Genomic DNA, 14426 nt, shown 5'->3' with positions numbered 1-14426 from the left:
AGGTGCCCACAGCTTCGTGCTTTGTCATGAACTGCCACATCCCTGTTTTTAACACAAACTAAAATTAACTTTGAATGGCAACAGATGCACACGCGTTAGGATTATCAGAACTTTCCACGCAGTTGGTCTTAATTCCCACTTCGGTTCTTCCCAGCCCCAAACGGAGAGCGACTGGCCCTGCTGCAGGGACCCGAAGCCCAACTAGTGCCGTTCGAACGTGCCGTTCACGCACCCCTCGGCCATTTCCCGGGCCCTTCGCTTGGCTGGGAAGCGGCTGGGCGGGGGGAGTGTCCTAGAAGTGGGCGTGGAGACAGGGCGTGGCCTGGCGCGAAGGGGGCGTGGCTTTGTAGAGGGGGCGTGGCTTGTTAACGAGACGTGTGTTGCCGTTGCAGAGGGGCGTGGTTGGTGGCGGGAAGGGGCGTGGCTTAGCGGCGAGGGGGCGTGGTTTATCGACCCGTGCTTTGCTAATGAAGGGGGCGTGGTTTGGCGGCGCGAGGGGACGTGGGTTTCCACTGCGGGGGGCGTGGTTTATTCCGCAGGGGGCGTGGCTACCCGCGGTAAGGGGCGTGGCTCGGCGGCTGAGGGTCGTGAGGCGGGGGTCGCTCCGTTCCCCGCTCCGGGCGCTCCCGAGCAGCCCCGCGGCCCAGTAGGGCTGCACCGGGGCCGCCGACCCCCGCTCCTGCACGTCCCGGGCTTGGGGGCCGCTTCTCCCGTCTCCGCGCTCCCCACGCCGCCCCGCCCCGGCCCGCCCGCCCCTTCCTTCCACTGACGCAGTCCGTGCCGCACCAGCTCTAACATGGCGGCGAGGCGCTGAGGGCGCGGGGCGACGCGGGCCGCCAGCGGGGTGAGTGTCGCCGCCGCCCTCGCCGCGCGGCCGGTCGCGGGCAGCGGCCCGGGCTGCAGCGGGGACGCCGGGGGCTTGTGGGGGGCGGAGGCGGCGGGACCCGAGCCGCGGGCCGCCCGCACACGCGCCTCTGCCCCGCGCAGGCCCGGCCGGGCCGGGGCGCCCAGCGCCGCCCCGAGGGGCCGTCCGGAACCCCGGAGAGCGGGGCCCGAGCGCGGCGGGACGAGGGGGCGAGGCGGCGGCGGTGGCCTGGGGCTGCCCGCCCGCAGCAGAGCCGGCCCGGGTCCTGCTCGGCCTCCCGGGTCCTGCTCGGTGCCTGCTCGGGAGTTTGAATGAGCCCTCCCTCCCCTAGAGGAAGGAACCGGGCTGTCTGCGTGCCACATGTTCTCCTCCCCTCCGCAGGCCTCTCCCAGGGAAGCGGAGCCTACGGGAGTTGCCGTGGCCGGCGGGAAGGTCCCCTGCCTCTCCCGTCGGGATTTCCTAAGGCGCTTCAGAGGTTGTTACACCTAACAAGTTTCGTGCTCGTTTATTTTGCAGCCACGACCAGACTTTTAAGTACAGTGCGTATGTAATTGTACTTGGGAGTCATTGAGGAGGCTTAGGAGAAGAAGATGTAGTGCTAGGACAAGGAGTAACAGTTTTTTACTGAAAGAGGAGAGATTTGGGTTAGATATTAGGAAGAAGCTTTTTCCCATGAGGGTGGTGAGGCCAAGTCGTGCCTGCCCTGTTACTGGAAGGGTTCAAGGCCAGGTTGGATGAGGCTTTGAGCAACCTGATCCAGTGGGAGATGGCCACAAAACTGTTCTCTTATTCTATGATTTAAACTGTGGACAAGATATCTACTGTAGTGCTAAACATTGCCTTACAATTCAGTCACAATTGGGAAAGTATCTTCAGTAACAATGATAAAGAAGTCACTTTTGCTAGTTGTCTGATGTTTGACTCATTAATTATATTATAGTAATCATCTGAAACCTTTTTAAAGAGGAACATGAGACACTTCTTTTGCACAGTCTGTTTCCTAAGATGTTCCTTTTTTTCTGAGAGAATGTTTAGTTTTTCATGTTTTTGTTCCATATTGCCTGCAGAGAGGGTGTTCTTAGGACGTCTGGAATGTTTTTAGTTTTGGTTGGGTTTTTTTTTGCTTTATCGTTTTATCTCCCACTTTGTTTCACTATTCCCATTTGTTAGTGCTTTAAGGTCCAGCATGACTCAAATTTTTAGGTGTTGCCATGATAAAAATATGGAATTTCCTCATGATTTATGAAACATTAGTTTATCTCAACTCACAGGGCTTAGTTTATCAGCTTTTATAAAGATCTTGGAACATGCCTAGTTTCCTATATGTGAAGTAGATCTGGAGGGGAACATGCAAAGAATATAATAACATAATTATCCTCTGAGAGTGCTCTATGGGACTGTATGCCTTTTTAAGATTCATCATTTTTCCAGTCTTCTTCTGTGAAACATTTTTTTTCTTTAAAGTTAGCTAAGGAGCCATCAAGCTGTTATGAAAAGGGTTTTTTTTCCCCTGAGGATTTCAGAAAATCTTTGGATTGTGAGGGAATTCAGAGTGAAGAATATGTACTGCAATGGAGGCTTCTGCTCTGCTGCAGCATAATGTCTCCACTACCACTTCATTCCTCCATGGCATGTGCATTTAGGAGCCAGCTTCCGTTTGGAAGCAGAGTCAGTGAGTGCCAGGGAGCAGATCTGTCCGTCTTCTATTGGAGTGTAGTTTAGGTAGGAGGATGAGATGAGGTGGGGAATGGAACTAGAGCTAAAGTAGTAGAGAAAGGCAGAGAACATAAAACCAAATGATTATGGAACAAGCTTTTTCATTATGATTGGCAAATATGGGTCAGCATTAAGAACTATTTCTGCTGCTGTTGCATGGTTTTGCCTTATTCTCATCTTCAGTAACAGGGGTAGGATGGGATTGCAGTTCAGAACTTTAGTTTGGGGATGCTAATGGATAAGGCTTGGAGATTACAGTAGACCCTTTAAATGCTTCTTCCCTTTCACGCAATGCTAAAATTTGCCTAAAATAGCATTTTATTGTGAGGGTGGTGAGGCACAGGAATGGCTTGCCCAGAGAAGTTGCGGATGCCTCATTCCTGCAGGTGTTTTCAAGGCCAGGTTAGATGAGATTTGGTTGGATGAGGAGCAAGGCATCACTGCCCGTGGCAGGGGGATTGAAACTGGATGTTCTGTAAGGTCCTTTCCAACCCAAAACATTCTATGACTCTATAATACATTTTATATTATAAGTTGTGTTTTCAGGGCTATTGTAATCCGCTTTCTGGTTATGAATATTAGAATCAAAATGGATATATTTCTTTGCTGCTTGTGAGGGAGCAGTGAAATCAAGGCAGGTACGTACTTATGTGCAAACCTGGTAGGAAACACCTGTATTTATTTCACAAGTCTTAATGGGAAAAAAAAAGTACTTTCTGCATAAATTAGGTAGTAGAAACAATTACCTTTTGAAAACAAAGCTTTTTACTTTCTATTGACAAGAATGTGGTTGGATATTTTAACATCTATTTCATTGTAAGGTTCTCCTAGGAAAATAAAGGGCATGGTCTAACAGCAGCCTGTATTTCTGTTTCAGTAGTTTAAGAGAAAGTTAACACCTTCTCTGCTGAATTTTATGTTCTCCCAGCTGAAATGTTATAGCTGGGTGTGTATTCCTTGTTAGTACAAGATGACTAAATTCATGTTAATAATTGCAAAAAATCATACTGAAAGTGATGTAAATAAACTGTGCGGTGCAGTAGTGTTAGAAGTAAGTAGTGCATATTTAGTCACGATCTATCAGGGAATGGTATTTTCTTAAATGCCTCTAAGAGAACAGCAAGCTGTTGCCTCCTGTCCGTGGAAAGCAATGGTTGATATTGCCAGGTATCTTTTAATTGGATTTCTTTTTTAGGGGGAGAAAATGCTGTGTTCAGTAGTCCTAGAAGGACTTGTAGAATTATTCTAGAGAAGCGTGGAAAGTGGTGTCAGTCACAGTTTGCTTGCAGAAATGTTAAGTTTCTTATCATTGGATTTTTCCTTCTGAATACCATTAGAAGACAGAGTCAGGTTGAAAACCCTTAATGTGTGATTTCTGATGATCAGTAGAAAGTCTTCCTGCGTAAGTTTCATAAACTTGTGTAGAACACAAAGATGGCATCCAAAACTTGAAATATGTTCAGGTGTAGTACCTTATTTCTAAGTCTGCTGACAACAAACATCCTGTGCTGCTGATTAGAAAGATGGAAAAAAAAACCTCCTTAGTTGTCATTGCTGCTAATTCAGAGTTTTTTGGTGGTGAAACACAGGGGTAAAGATGATGGTGTTTGGGGAAAATGCTGAAGGAATGATAGAGAGTTGGGCTGGTCGGATTTTCAATGTTCACACCTTTAGGATCATCCTAACACAGCTGGAAGCTCTGACACAGGAATGGAGATAGGAATGAAGTTTCATGTCTCCCATTTCACCATTATAAATTCATTTCCAGTTTACTTCACAGTGAAACAAGCATGTAATGCTTTTAGTCTATGGCTCTACCGTCACTTTAAACTGATGTGTTCCTGCCAAATCTTTTCTTGGAGGTGGGAGGAAAGGGTGGGTTTTATGCAGCTAAGCAGGCACCTGTATGAAAGCAGAACACATGGATGTATCAGCCCTCCATTTGAGTATCAGCTGATATTTATATTGGCTTCAAGCGACTGGAAGCACAGCCTTAGCAAGTGTGATTTATGTTCTGTATTCGCTTTGTGCATTTGCATTTCCTGGACTCAAGATTTTGCTTAAAAATATATTTCTAAAGATTCCAAGTGGCTGTCTTTGCAATATAAATCAATGTAGTTTTGTCTTCCTGTGTCTGTAGATGGCCTGAAACAAAATGCTAGGAATGTAAATTTATTTATTGTTCACTTCATTTGGACATTGAAGGAAGACCAACGCAGAAGGTATTTGTTTCCTTGCATCAGTTTACAATTATAAAGGCAAGATCAAGGAGAAATTAAAAATAGGGGAGAGCTGTTGATGACAGAAAGAAGTGAAGGAATAGGGTACAATACGTATATTTTTCTTCCTATGGAATATGTCTTTGCTCCACATCTCTTCTGTCCTGTGCACGGACTGAAACAAATAAGTAATCCAGTGACCTTGTTCAGCATAGTTAAAAGTAAAGGTGGTGTTTTTTCCCCCCCTCATAAAATGAGGAAATACTGCTTTATTGCTGCTTGTCATCAGCTCTTGAGATGCATGACACATTGATACTTCAATTGGTGTGCATCTGTGAGTGCTTTTGAACCCATTTCAGAGAAAAGGAGATAGTTTCTATGAAGTGGTATTATTACCAGATCCTTGCTAGCACAGGTGATGTGGAAAAGAATTTCCCCAGATGTATCTTTAAGCCTATGAGTGATCTCTGGCAGAGAGATGCTTGTGAACAGTTTAAAATGGTTTTTTTCCATTGGCACAGATAATTTTGAAGGAGAACAGCTGGCTGCAGCCTAGCTGTGAATTGGCCAGCTTTATCCTGCAAATATTTGAATAAAACTAGGAGGCTGATGGAGGTTTGAAGGGATGGGAACCCTGATGCAGCTGGTGATGCATCTGCTGTAGATGCAGCTGTTCTGACAAGACTGACTATTTTTAGTGTATTTGTCAATAAACATGAACATACTCTAAGCTGAAATGTAATTCTACTTTCAGAAGTAAAACAGTTGGGCCTCTTTTTGTTAGATATACTGAAGTGGTTTTTTTGTTGTGGTTGGTGGGTTTGTTTGGCCTTTTAGTGTACCTTCTACTTGGTAAGAGGCTCTTTTAAACAGGAGGTGGCTGAGAATGATGAATGGCATTTCAGGATAGTGCTTGGGTTGTTATATTGTCCTTTCTTATAGAGTCTTGGAAGGAAGAAGTGAGCTGACTTCTCAAGATTGCCCTTCTGCATAGCATGTTTTTGTGTGCATGTGTAGTGACCAACTTTTGGATTGAATTTAAAATCCTGTTTCTATCACTAGTAAAATTCCATCAAATTCATAATAAAAAAAAGTCAAGTATTAATAGTACCTGCATTCTAATTGAAAATAAATTTCAAAATCAGAATACACAAGCCATGTTATCTCTATTGTTACTAGATGTGTTGCTCTATTGAGCTCTACTCATAATTTTCTGACTTTATTCTTGGTATTTCCCAATTGGTTTTCTTTGTTGTTTCTGTGTTTAACATTCATATGCCAGGTACTTGCTTTTAATACAGCCAAGTTTTAAATGATCAGTATGTGCAAGAATGTGTTAAGTACTACTTGAGTTGAAGTTAACAGTTTATGGATCGTTTGTAACTCAGTGGTTTTCCCTCTAACAATTCATGAGGTCTGTCTGAGATAGAACTGTGCAAAGGATACGTAAGTATGTTGGGGTGGAAATGCTCACTTGCCTTGTAGGTAGGATAAATGTCACTGACTTTAGCTTGGTTTACTAGGCAACATCAGCTCCAAGGTTTGATGCATTTATTTGGCCTGGTGTTGTCGTGTCAGGGTGTTCATACTGACCCTTACCTGTTGATGTAACTTGGGAACCAAGTGCAGCCAGTATTTAGAGGATGTTATTGGAGGATTTGAGTAAAGTGCAAGGAACGCTAGAGGTAATGTTCAGAACATGGACTAAACTTCATTTGTTCCATGGTTCATGAGACAATGTAGAGTTAGAAAAATATCAAACTGGTGAGAATATGGATTTAGGTAAATTCTTTTTCTCCTTTCTCCCACCCTGTTCTCTATGAAACAGTTAAAATTTGACTGCTCTAGGTGTATTGACATTTATTTTGCAATTTAGCTTCAGTAATTATCAATGTTTGATATAAAAATTGTCACATATTAAGATAGTTTGCATCTATTTTGGCTAAAATGTTGTATATAAATGTTAAGGCATACCTTTGCATTTCTCTAGCAGGTTGCCTGTAAAGCAGGAGTTAAATCCAGCCTCACTTAAGCTCCACAGTTAAATGTTTAAAGTTTGGGTACAATCAATCGATCGGTTGTGGAAATACTGGTCTCTAGATGTCTCAGCTCAGTTAAAACTGTCAGTTCTACCACGAAACAATATTTATTGCAGCATTTATTGAGAGGTTTCCTAGGAAAAAAATGCCCCCTGTGGCTCCATGCAGCTGTGTAGTGTCTGTTGTGCTGCTGACAGGGTGGGTTGATGTGGGTTCTTGGGGCTGGTCTCAGTCCTGGAAGCAGTCTGTCCCCTCCTACCTGCCCCATCTCCCTCCCCTTGCTCATGCTGCCACCAGAGTTTGTGCAGCAGCAGCCAAATGAGCTGGTCAGACTTCTCTTACCCAACAACATGACAGTTTTCGGCTGCAGGTGTGTTCTCTGTTAGTTTCTCTGCCTGGGGATTAAATTTGTTGTATGGCTCAGTGATAGTGGTGTTGGAAGAGAATTGGTAGCTCAGGGAGATAAGCAAGCAGACTGAGGCAAGCCTGCTGCTTTTGAGTTTCTGGCTGATGTGCGTTAATATATTCATTATACAGCTAAGAGGATGTCTAGTGAGATTCTGCGTGTTTGCAAAGTCTCTCAAGCTAAAAATCACATGAATGATAAACGACTGAGTGGTATTTAATTTGAATCAGTCCTGCATTGTTCTTGTGATTTTCACTGTGTAATCTTGGCAAAATGTTAGGAGTGACAGTGAGCTCAAGTAGAGAGGATATAGACTAACATGATTACACTGCTGTCTTTTGATTTCTTATTGCCTCTTGTTCATAAGCTGAGAGTGACAGATGGCGACAATTGAATTTTTCAAGGCTTTTCTGTGGCACAGCAATGGGTGAAGTTCTAGGAGAGATGTATGCAGTACGTCAACTAGATTTGAGTAGTGGTTTCTGGCAATAAAAAATAATTAGAACTGAAAATTTACGGATTATATTCCAGATTCTGGAAAAGGTACCTGCAGTCTTGGGGATCCTTTTGCTGTCATTGTTTTTTTTTCTCTCTGAAGTAATTTAAGGGAATGGGGCTTCAGAAGAAGAAAAGAATGTCATGATTACATGTGATGTTGGAGGGCTAGAGATGCAAATGAGATTAAGACATTGCTTGTTACATGAAAATAAAGGGGTTTATTTACTCAAAGATAAGGGGAAAGTGGCATTAAAATTCTTGATAGAGAATCATAATCATCTGCGTTGGAAAAGATCCGTAACATCTTTGAGTCAAACTGTAAACTGAGCACTATGAAGCCCACCACTAACCGGAATCCCTAAGCACCATCTCTGTGTATCTTTTAAATACCTCCAGGAATGGTGACTAAGAAGAGATAAGCAATGGCATAAAAGGAAAAGAAACAATAAAAAACCAAAATCATTTAACTGAGCAGTAATTGCAGAAGAGCTACATACTTGTATTTTTATAATGTAGAATAGTTTGGATCCTAATTAGAGCAGCTCCTGATAACTTCAGTGACAGGAATCCAGGAAATATATTCCCAAGAAATTGAATGCTTAAGTCTTAACATGACCGTATGTTGGTAATTTGTCAAGCTGTAACAAGTTATTTTCCACTCTTTGACCATTCCCTTTATTTGTAGCAAAGGGTCTGGTATTTCAGAATGTTTGCCTGCATGCCTTGCGCAGTTCTCACTCGCATATAGCAATTGAAGTTCATCTGCTCACCTTTCTGTGCTCCTAGACAAGCCGTGTGTTCTCTTGAGCAGCTACAGTTCATGGCCCGGGTAGTTAATAGTAACTGAGGTGAACTGAACTGAGCTGTAGACTGCAGCAGCTGATGTGCTCCTGAGGAGAAGAGGCCTGACCTGAAGCTGGTAATCCTGACCAGAGGAGGGGTGGGTTGGCGTGTGGAGATGGCAGCCTCCTCGGCCACTAAAGCTGAGCCTAACAGGGACTGCAAATTAATCTTTTTAAGCAGTTGCAAGAAGTTTGAGAGCACTCAAACAAATGGTTTGGTCTTAAAGCTGATTTTCCCCCCCCCCCTCTATTATATATGCTTATTTTACCTAGGATATAGTGTTCTAGGAGCAGACAACTTAGGTAGTTGCCTGCACCATCTGGATAGCAAGAAGACTTCAAGCTTTATTATCCCCATACCTTAAATTATTTTCTTGTTGTATTTCCTCATCTGAAGTATGGCACTCAAATTTCGTACTATTGCAGCAACCAGGAATATAATCCCTCATTTGAGTCTACAAAAATATGAAAACTACCTAAAACACTTTGCATTTTCTGAACCTTTAAAAGTACTTATGGTCGGTTTTTTGGAGGTTTGCTTTTCTGCAGTTTTTGTTCTTTTTCTAATATCTGGTGCAGTGACTTACACATAGTTTTACTACCCAAAAGGAAGAACTAAATTCTATTTTTATTACTTACAGCATTTGTATTTTTGAAGCCATGGGAGTAAAGGTCCAGAGACCTCGTTGCTTTTTTGACATAGCCATCAACAATGTACCTGGTAAGAAAAAATATCTGTTCAGTAACATGGTATTCATATAAGATGAGTATATTCATAATAAATATTGCCTTTTTTTTTTTTCCTAGCTGGAAGAGTGGTCTTTGAACTGTTTTCAGATGTGTGTCCAAAGACATGTGAGAATTTTCGCTGCCTTTGCACCGGTTTGTAGTTTTTTAATTTTATTTATAATTTTTAATGTAATACCATGTTAGCTAGTTTGATATGTGTGTTATTGTCCCTGATATTTTCTTAGGTATAACATTAAGTGCGTAAAGCATTGGTTCTTGCTATCTCCAGAGATTTAGCTGATTTCTCATATACACAGTTGTAGCATCAAAGCAGTGGTAGCTTTGGCTTAGTATAGTGCAGGGAGTATGTACTAATCAACTTTAAATACGGACACAGTAAGCTGATTTTCTGTTACTAGCAGAGATATTACTGTTCACATTATATAACATCCAGTGTTGAAAGGTAGCCGGTAAGAGGTCAACCATGCAGACTTGCTCTTCAGTCTTATGATACATTGAGCTATTTTGAAAGGTATTTCCAGTATTCATTAAGGTTTTTTCTTCATTTTAGTTTTTCTTCATTGATGGAGATTGGTGATTTCCACTTGTATTGGCATTCGGATTATTTCTTGAATAAGTTTTTGAGATGGTTTTCTCCTGGAGGCATTTCCAAGCAGAATTATCATCCTGTAGACTGCATGCTTTTGTTGAAAATGTTGACAGTTTAGCAAAACTTAAATTTGTTATAACAAGAATAATTTTGTGAATACAGAAACATCATATATAACTGTCTTCAGCATTTTCTACTTTTCCTCCCAGCTCTGTTGTTTTTCAGGTCAAGGCTCTATAGCTGTTAGTACTGAATCACTCAGCAGTACTAATATGATCTGAATCAGACGTGAGTGCGTAATTACATTTGTGTCAAGTTAGCTACAGCACTTAGTGTGCCATTCATGATGACTGCAGGAGTGTAGCTATTACCTGAGCTGACATGGTTTACTACCACAAAATCAGATTATCAAAATTTGTTAACAAATTTGAACTTTAAAGTGATTCTTTTTTAATGGATGAGTATGTTATCATCGGCATGTAGCATTCTTGATCTGCTGTCAACTGTCCAAAGTCAGATTTATTGCATAAAGGTGTTATTTTCTGCTGGTGCTTTAAATTTTTGACTTGAAGTCTTTCAATAGCATTTCAGGTCAGAAACAGTCACTACTAAGTTCATACTTAGTTGCTGACATTCCAAATCAAATTCAGATACTGAACTACATTGCTGCTTTACTGTATTTAAGAATAGTGAGGAAAGTATATGGACAGAATGCTTATGATATTAATCATCAGCAAATTAACTCAAATTTTGGTTTTGTTTTCCTTACTCATTTTTTCAACTGGTTTTGAAAAGTTTCTGCTGTTTTCTTAAAACAGGAATCAACAGCTTTGTGTTTTCCTGGCATACGTACATTAAACACGTTAACATTTATCAAGATTCATATCAAGTGTTTTTTTTCTAGCTAGTTAGATTGATGTGGAGGCACCAGGCTCTTACAGATAAGTTCAGAGGCAGCAGCTATTAACGAAAGCTGCCAGTTTAGCTCCGAATAAGATCATAGGAAGATAGAGTCTAGTGGTTTGTCAGGGCTGAGGGGAAGACATAATTTTCCTTGCAACATACTCCCACTGAGTACTCTGTACTGCCTTGAGGTTGGCTCTGCAATTCACAGGACCCACCGTGAGCCATTTGTCTTGCTAAGTCAGCAGGTATCTTGTCAGTTTGAAGGAACCAGGGAAAATAGATAGTGCTGTAGCTGAAGCAGAGTCTGCTTGTTCATCTTGAGCACCAGAGCTGAGATAAGGGAGGAACATGACAGTTGTAATTACGAGCAGGGAAGGGAATGAGGTTCCTTCTCCTTCCCTCCTGCCCCCCTGCCTGTTTTTATGAATTTTTGTGGTACCTTAGCCTTGCCATGTTGTAACTGAAGATCCGAGTGTTTCTTACATGCTTCTGAGCAATGCAGGTTGTCTTAAACCTAAATGGGCTGTTTAGTTTCAGTCAGTCTGTGTGGAAGAGATCAGAGTTGTGTTCTAATGTCAGTAAGGAGTTATTTCGGTATGACTGTAGAGACAGAAGGTGGTTTCTGCTCTGCTTTCTTAAATCCTAGTTCCTTATTAGTATTATAGGTATGTGTCTGCCTAAGAAACTAATTTTTCAGAGCTTAGTAGATTTTGATTAAGTGCTTACATAGCACTCTTTTGTAATGAAGATTCCACAGGTACAAAGAGTAATTCTGGTTTTTGTTACTCCTCCTTTAGGTGAAAAGGGTACAGGAAAATCCACCCAAAAGCCATTGCATTACAAAAGTTGTCTGTTTCACAGGGTTGTGAAAGATTTTATGATCCAAGGAGGTGACTTCAGTGAAGGTATGATGCAAATCTTTGAAGGGAACTTTAATGCTTATGTCATAGAATATTACAGGAGTTCTGTGTAGCATCATTTACTTAATCAGTTATTCTGTGATCCAACTGCTTTTTCTCTTTTATGAGAACCTTTACATGAAAACCTGCATAATAGACTTAAACATGTGTGTACACACACTTCTGCTCCATTGTCTCAGTACACAGAGTGCTAAGTACTTTCAATAAAAGATGCATCTTGATAGTCTTTGCATATCTTGAAGAATTATGTCAGTAACTTGGATGCAGTTAGATCAGTATTTTATGCTTAAGCATAAATAATAAAATAATAAAAAAATAAAATAATAAGAAAATAATAAATTTAAGCACCTTCCCATAATATGACTGTTAATCACTACAGTAAGTTGTAATTTTCACTTTTCCTCTTCAAAGGAAATGGCAGGGGAGGAGAATCCATTTATGGTGGCTTTTTTGAAGGTAAGAATTTTATCAGTCTGCTCTATTTTGGTGTTACTATAAACAATTGCCTCTACATTCTGTAGTCTCTGTTCTGTAAATCTGAACTCCTTTGTTTTTATTAAGATTTTGTGTGGTCTTACAGACCTTTGACAGTACAGTTTAAATTACTTTGTTTTACTTTTAAGATACAAACCTTTTTAATTAATAAAAATAAAACTGAACTCCTTTGGGTTTGTTTTCCTAGATGTACATTTTTATGACTGTTTTTAAACATACTCTTTTGCCTTTAGCAGCTAGCTAAAAGTTGAGAGTTGTTTTTTCCAGTGAAAAGGAAAAAGGCATGATAGTTGGGATTTCTTGCAAGTGTTTCTGTAAAAGAAAGCATAAAGCCCTGCTTTCCTGAATCCAAGAGGAATCAATGATAGAGGCCATCAGTTTTCTCACAGTCCTGGGTTTTGTTTTTTTATCAGTCTGTGTTGCAGAAGTTCTTCCTCTTCTGCACTCCAGTGTGTTTTTCAGTTGGCATTTGTCCAGAGTGTAGCAGAGCATCTCTGTGTTTGTTGGACCAGTTTCTGCATCACATCTAAACCCATGTGGTGGCTCATTGCAACCAGCAGGAGTGGTTATGCTTCTCCCTTTTCCCAGACACTTTTATTTTAGTATTGGCTCTTGTCTGAGCTTGCAGCAATCAAAAGAATTATTCATTATTTGTGTAGGGCCAGGCTGTGATTTCGTAGCAGACCTTGAGTTGAATCAATAGTTTGCAACTGCCAAGAGAGAGGAGGTCTTACCTTGCACTCTCAGATCAAGCTTTCAGCTGATTCAGCCTGCTGAAATGCCCAAAGACCATTGAATCAAAGAAAAGTATTTATTTCCATGTTAGTGTGTGGACCCCATTTAATAGTTTGGCAGCATCAGAACCAACACAACTGAGTAACTGCGTTTTGGGAAATCTCTGGTTGGCGGAGAGGGCAGAGGGAGCAAACCGCTGCCTGCCTTCTGGCATTTGCAAGGCAAGCAGGTTCAACTTGGAGTATGTTTTCATGGCTCCCTTAACCAACTCGCCACAGGATTAGATTGTCACTTGATGCTGTGTCAGAGAAGAGTTGTACAGGTGACTGGAGAGTGATGGGGACTCTCCTTTTCACTGCCAGTGACACTGTGATGGGAAACTATAGCCTACTTTTCTTCTTTGTTGATGTTTGCTCCTGCCACTTGTGTCTAAATACTATTGAGCAAACTTCCTCTGTCTGAAGAATTAGGATCCTCCAACAACCTTTATACTGTTTTGGGATACGAGGGAGATAGGATAATCTCTTACAGATATCTTAAATGAAGAGCAATGATTACATTTCACGGTTTCATTGGGATTTAGTTTGAACTGTGACCATGACTTGCTCATCAGAAGTCAAGTTAAACTTATCTTTGTGATGGCGAGCTTGATAATTTTGTATGTGTCTGACAAACAAATTGCTTGGGGTTGCTATCAAAATGGATATCTATGTGTGTTAGAAAATAAGAAAACAACAAAACTGTCTGAAAATGAAAGGTTTTTTAATGCACAGCCAAAAAACTTCTGTTCCAAAGAGACGATGATCAGTATGTGCAGAATAGAAAGAGCAACGATTTAAAATGATGAGGTATCTGCTATTGTTGTTAAGAAACAAGTCTCTTAAATGAGAATACTGTTTTTTTCTTAGTTTTTTTCCCTCAGGCTATAAACAATTAGTATTTATTGTTAGTAAATTGCATTATTTAGAACAGTAGGAATAATATATCTTAAAAACAGTTATTTTATATCTATTTTTCATACAACTTTTTATTGACATGACAAGCAGTTTTGTTAAGTAAGATTGAGTTTACTCAGATTATAGCATTTGTTGAGCCATATGTGGTATATTTAAAGTAACTGAAAACACTTTCTTTAGATGAAAGCTTTGCTGTAAAGCACAACAAAGAATTTCTCCTTTCAATGGCCAACCGAGGGAAAGATACAAATGGTTCACAGTTCTTCATGTAAGTATTGTACTGTCCTGAAACGTGTGTGGTTTGCCATTTGTAAGCTGTAAAGGTAATCCTTTTAAATATTGTAGATATATTTGGGTCTTATGCAGACCCTAAGCTGGCATTTTTTTTAGAGTTGCATGAAAGTAGCTATTTTCCTAATGCCCTGTTTATGGAGGCTGACTATTTTTATCATTTCTGTGTTTAGTGTCTATTGTCTGTGCAAAAGAGCTT

The 14426-nt window shown here is 41.0% G+C and overlaps 1 protein-coding gene across 1 annotated transcript in view; it reads left to right on the top strand.

Annotated features, from left to right (window-relative positions):
- The first annotated feature begins 664 nt into the window (after positions 1 to 664).
- PPIG (peptidylprolyl isomerase G) overlaps positions 665 to 14426 on the top strand; it is a 28246-nt gene continuing 14484 nt past the window's right edge. Inside the window, exons 1-6 of the mRNA XM_069861152.1 lie at positions 665 to 844; positions 9227 to 9306; positions 9393 to 9467; positions 11628 to 11735; positions 12162 to 12206; positions 14117 to 14204. Of these exons, the coding sequence (XP_069717253.1) occupies positions 9246 to 9306; positions 9393 to 9467; positions 11628 to 11735; positions 12162 to 12206; positions 14117 to 14204 (377 nt within the window). The 5' untranslated portion in view covers positions 665 to 844; positions 9227 to 9245. The remainder of the gene's footprint in view (positions 845 to 9226; positions 9307 to 9392; positions 9468 to 11627; positions 11736 to 12161; positions 12207 to 14116; positions 14205 to 14426) is intronic.

The sequence above is a fragment of the Phaenicophaeus curvirostris genome, chromosome 7 (assembly GCF_032191515.1).
Source record: "Phaenicophaeus curvirostris isolate KB17595 chromosome 7, BPBGC_Pcur_1.0, whole genome shotgun sequence".
NCBI classification, from domain to species: domain Eukaryota; kingdom Metazoa; phylum Chordata; class Aves; order Cuculiformes; family Cuculidae; genus Phaenicophaeus; species Phaenicophaeus curvirostris.
Note: the sequence above shows the minus strand (reverse complement) of the source record. Positions and strands in the feature narration are given on the sequence as shown.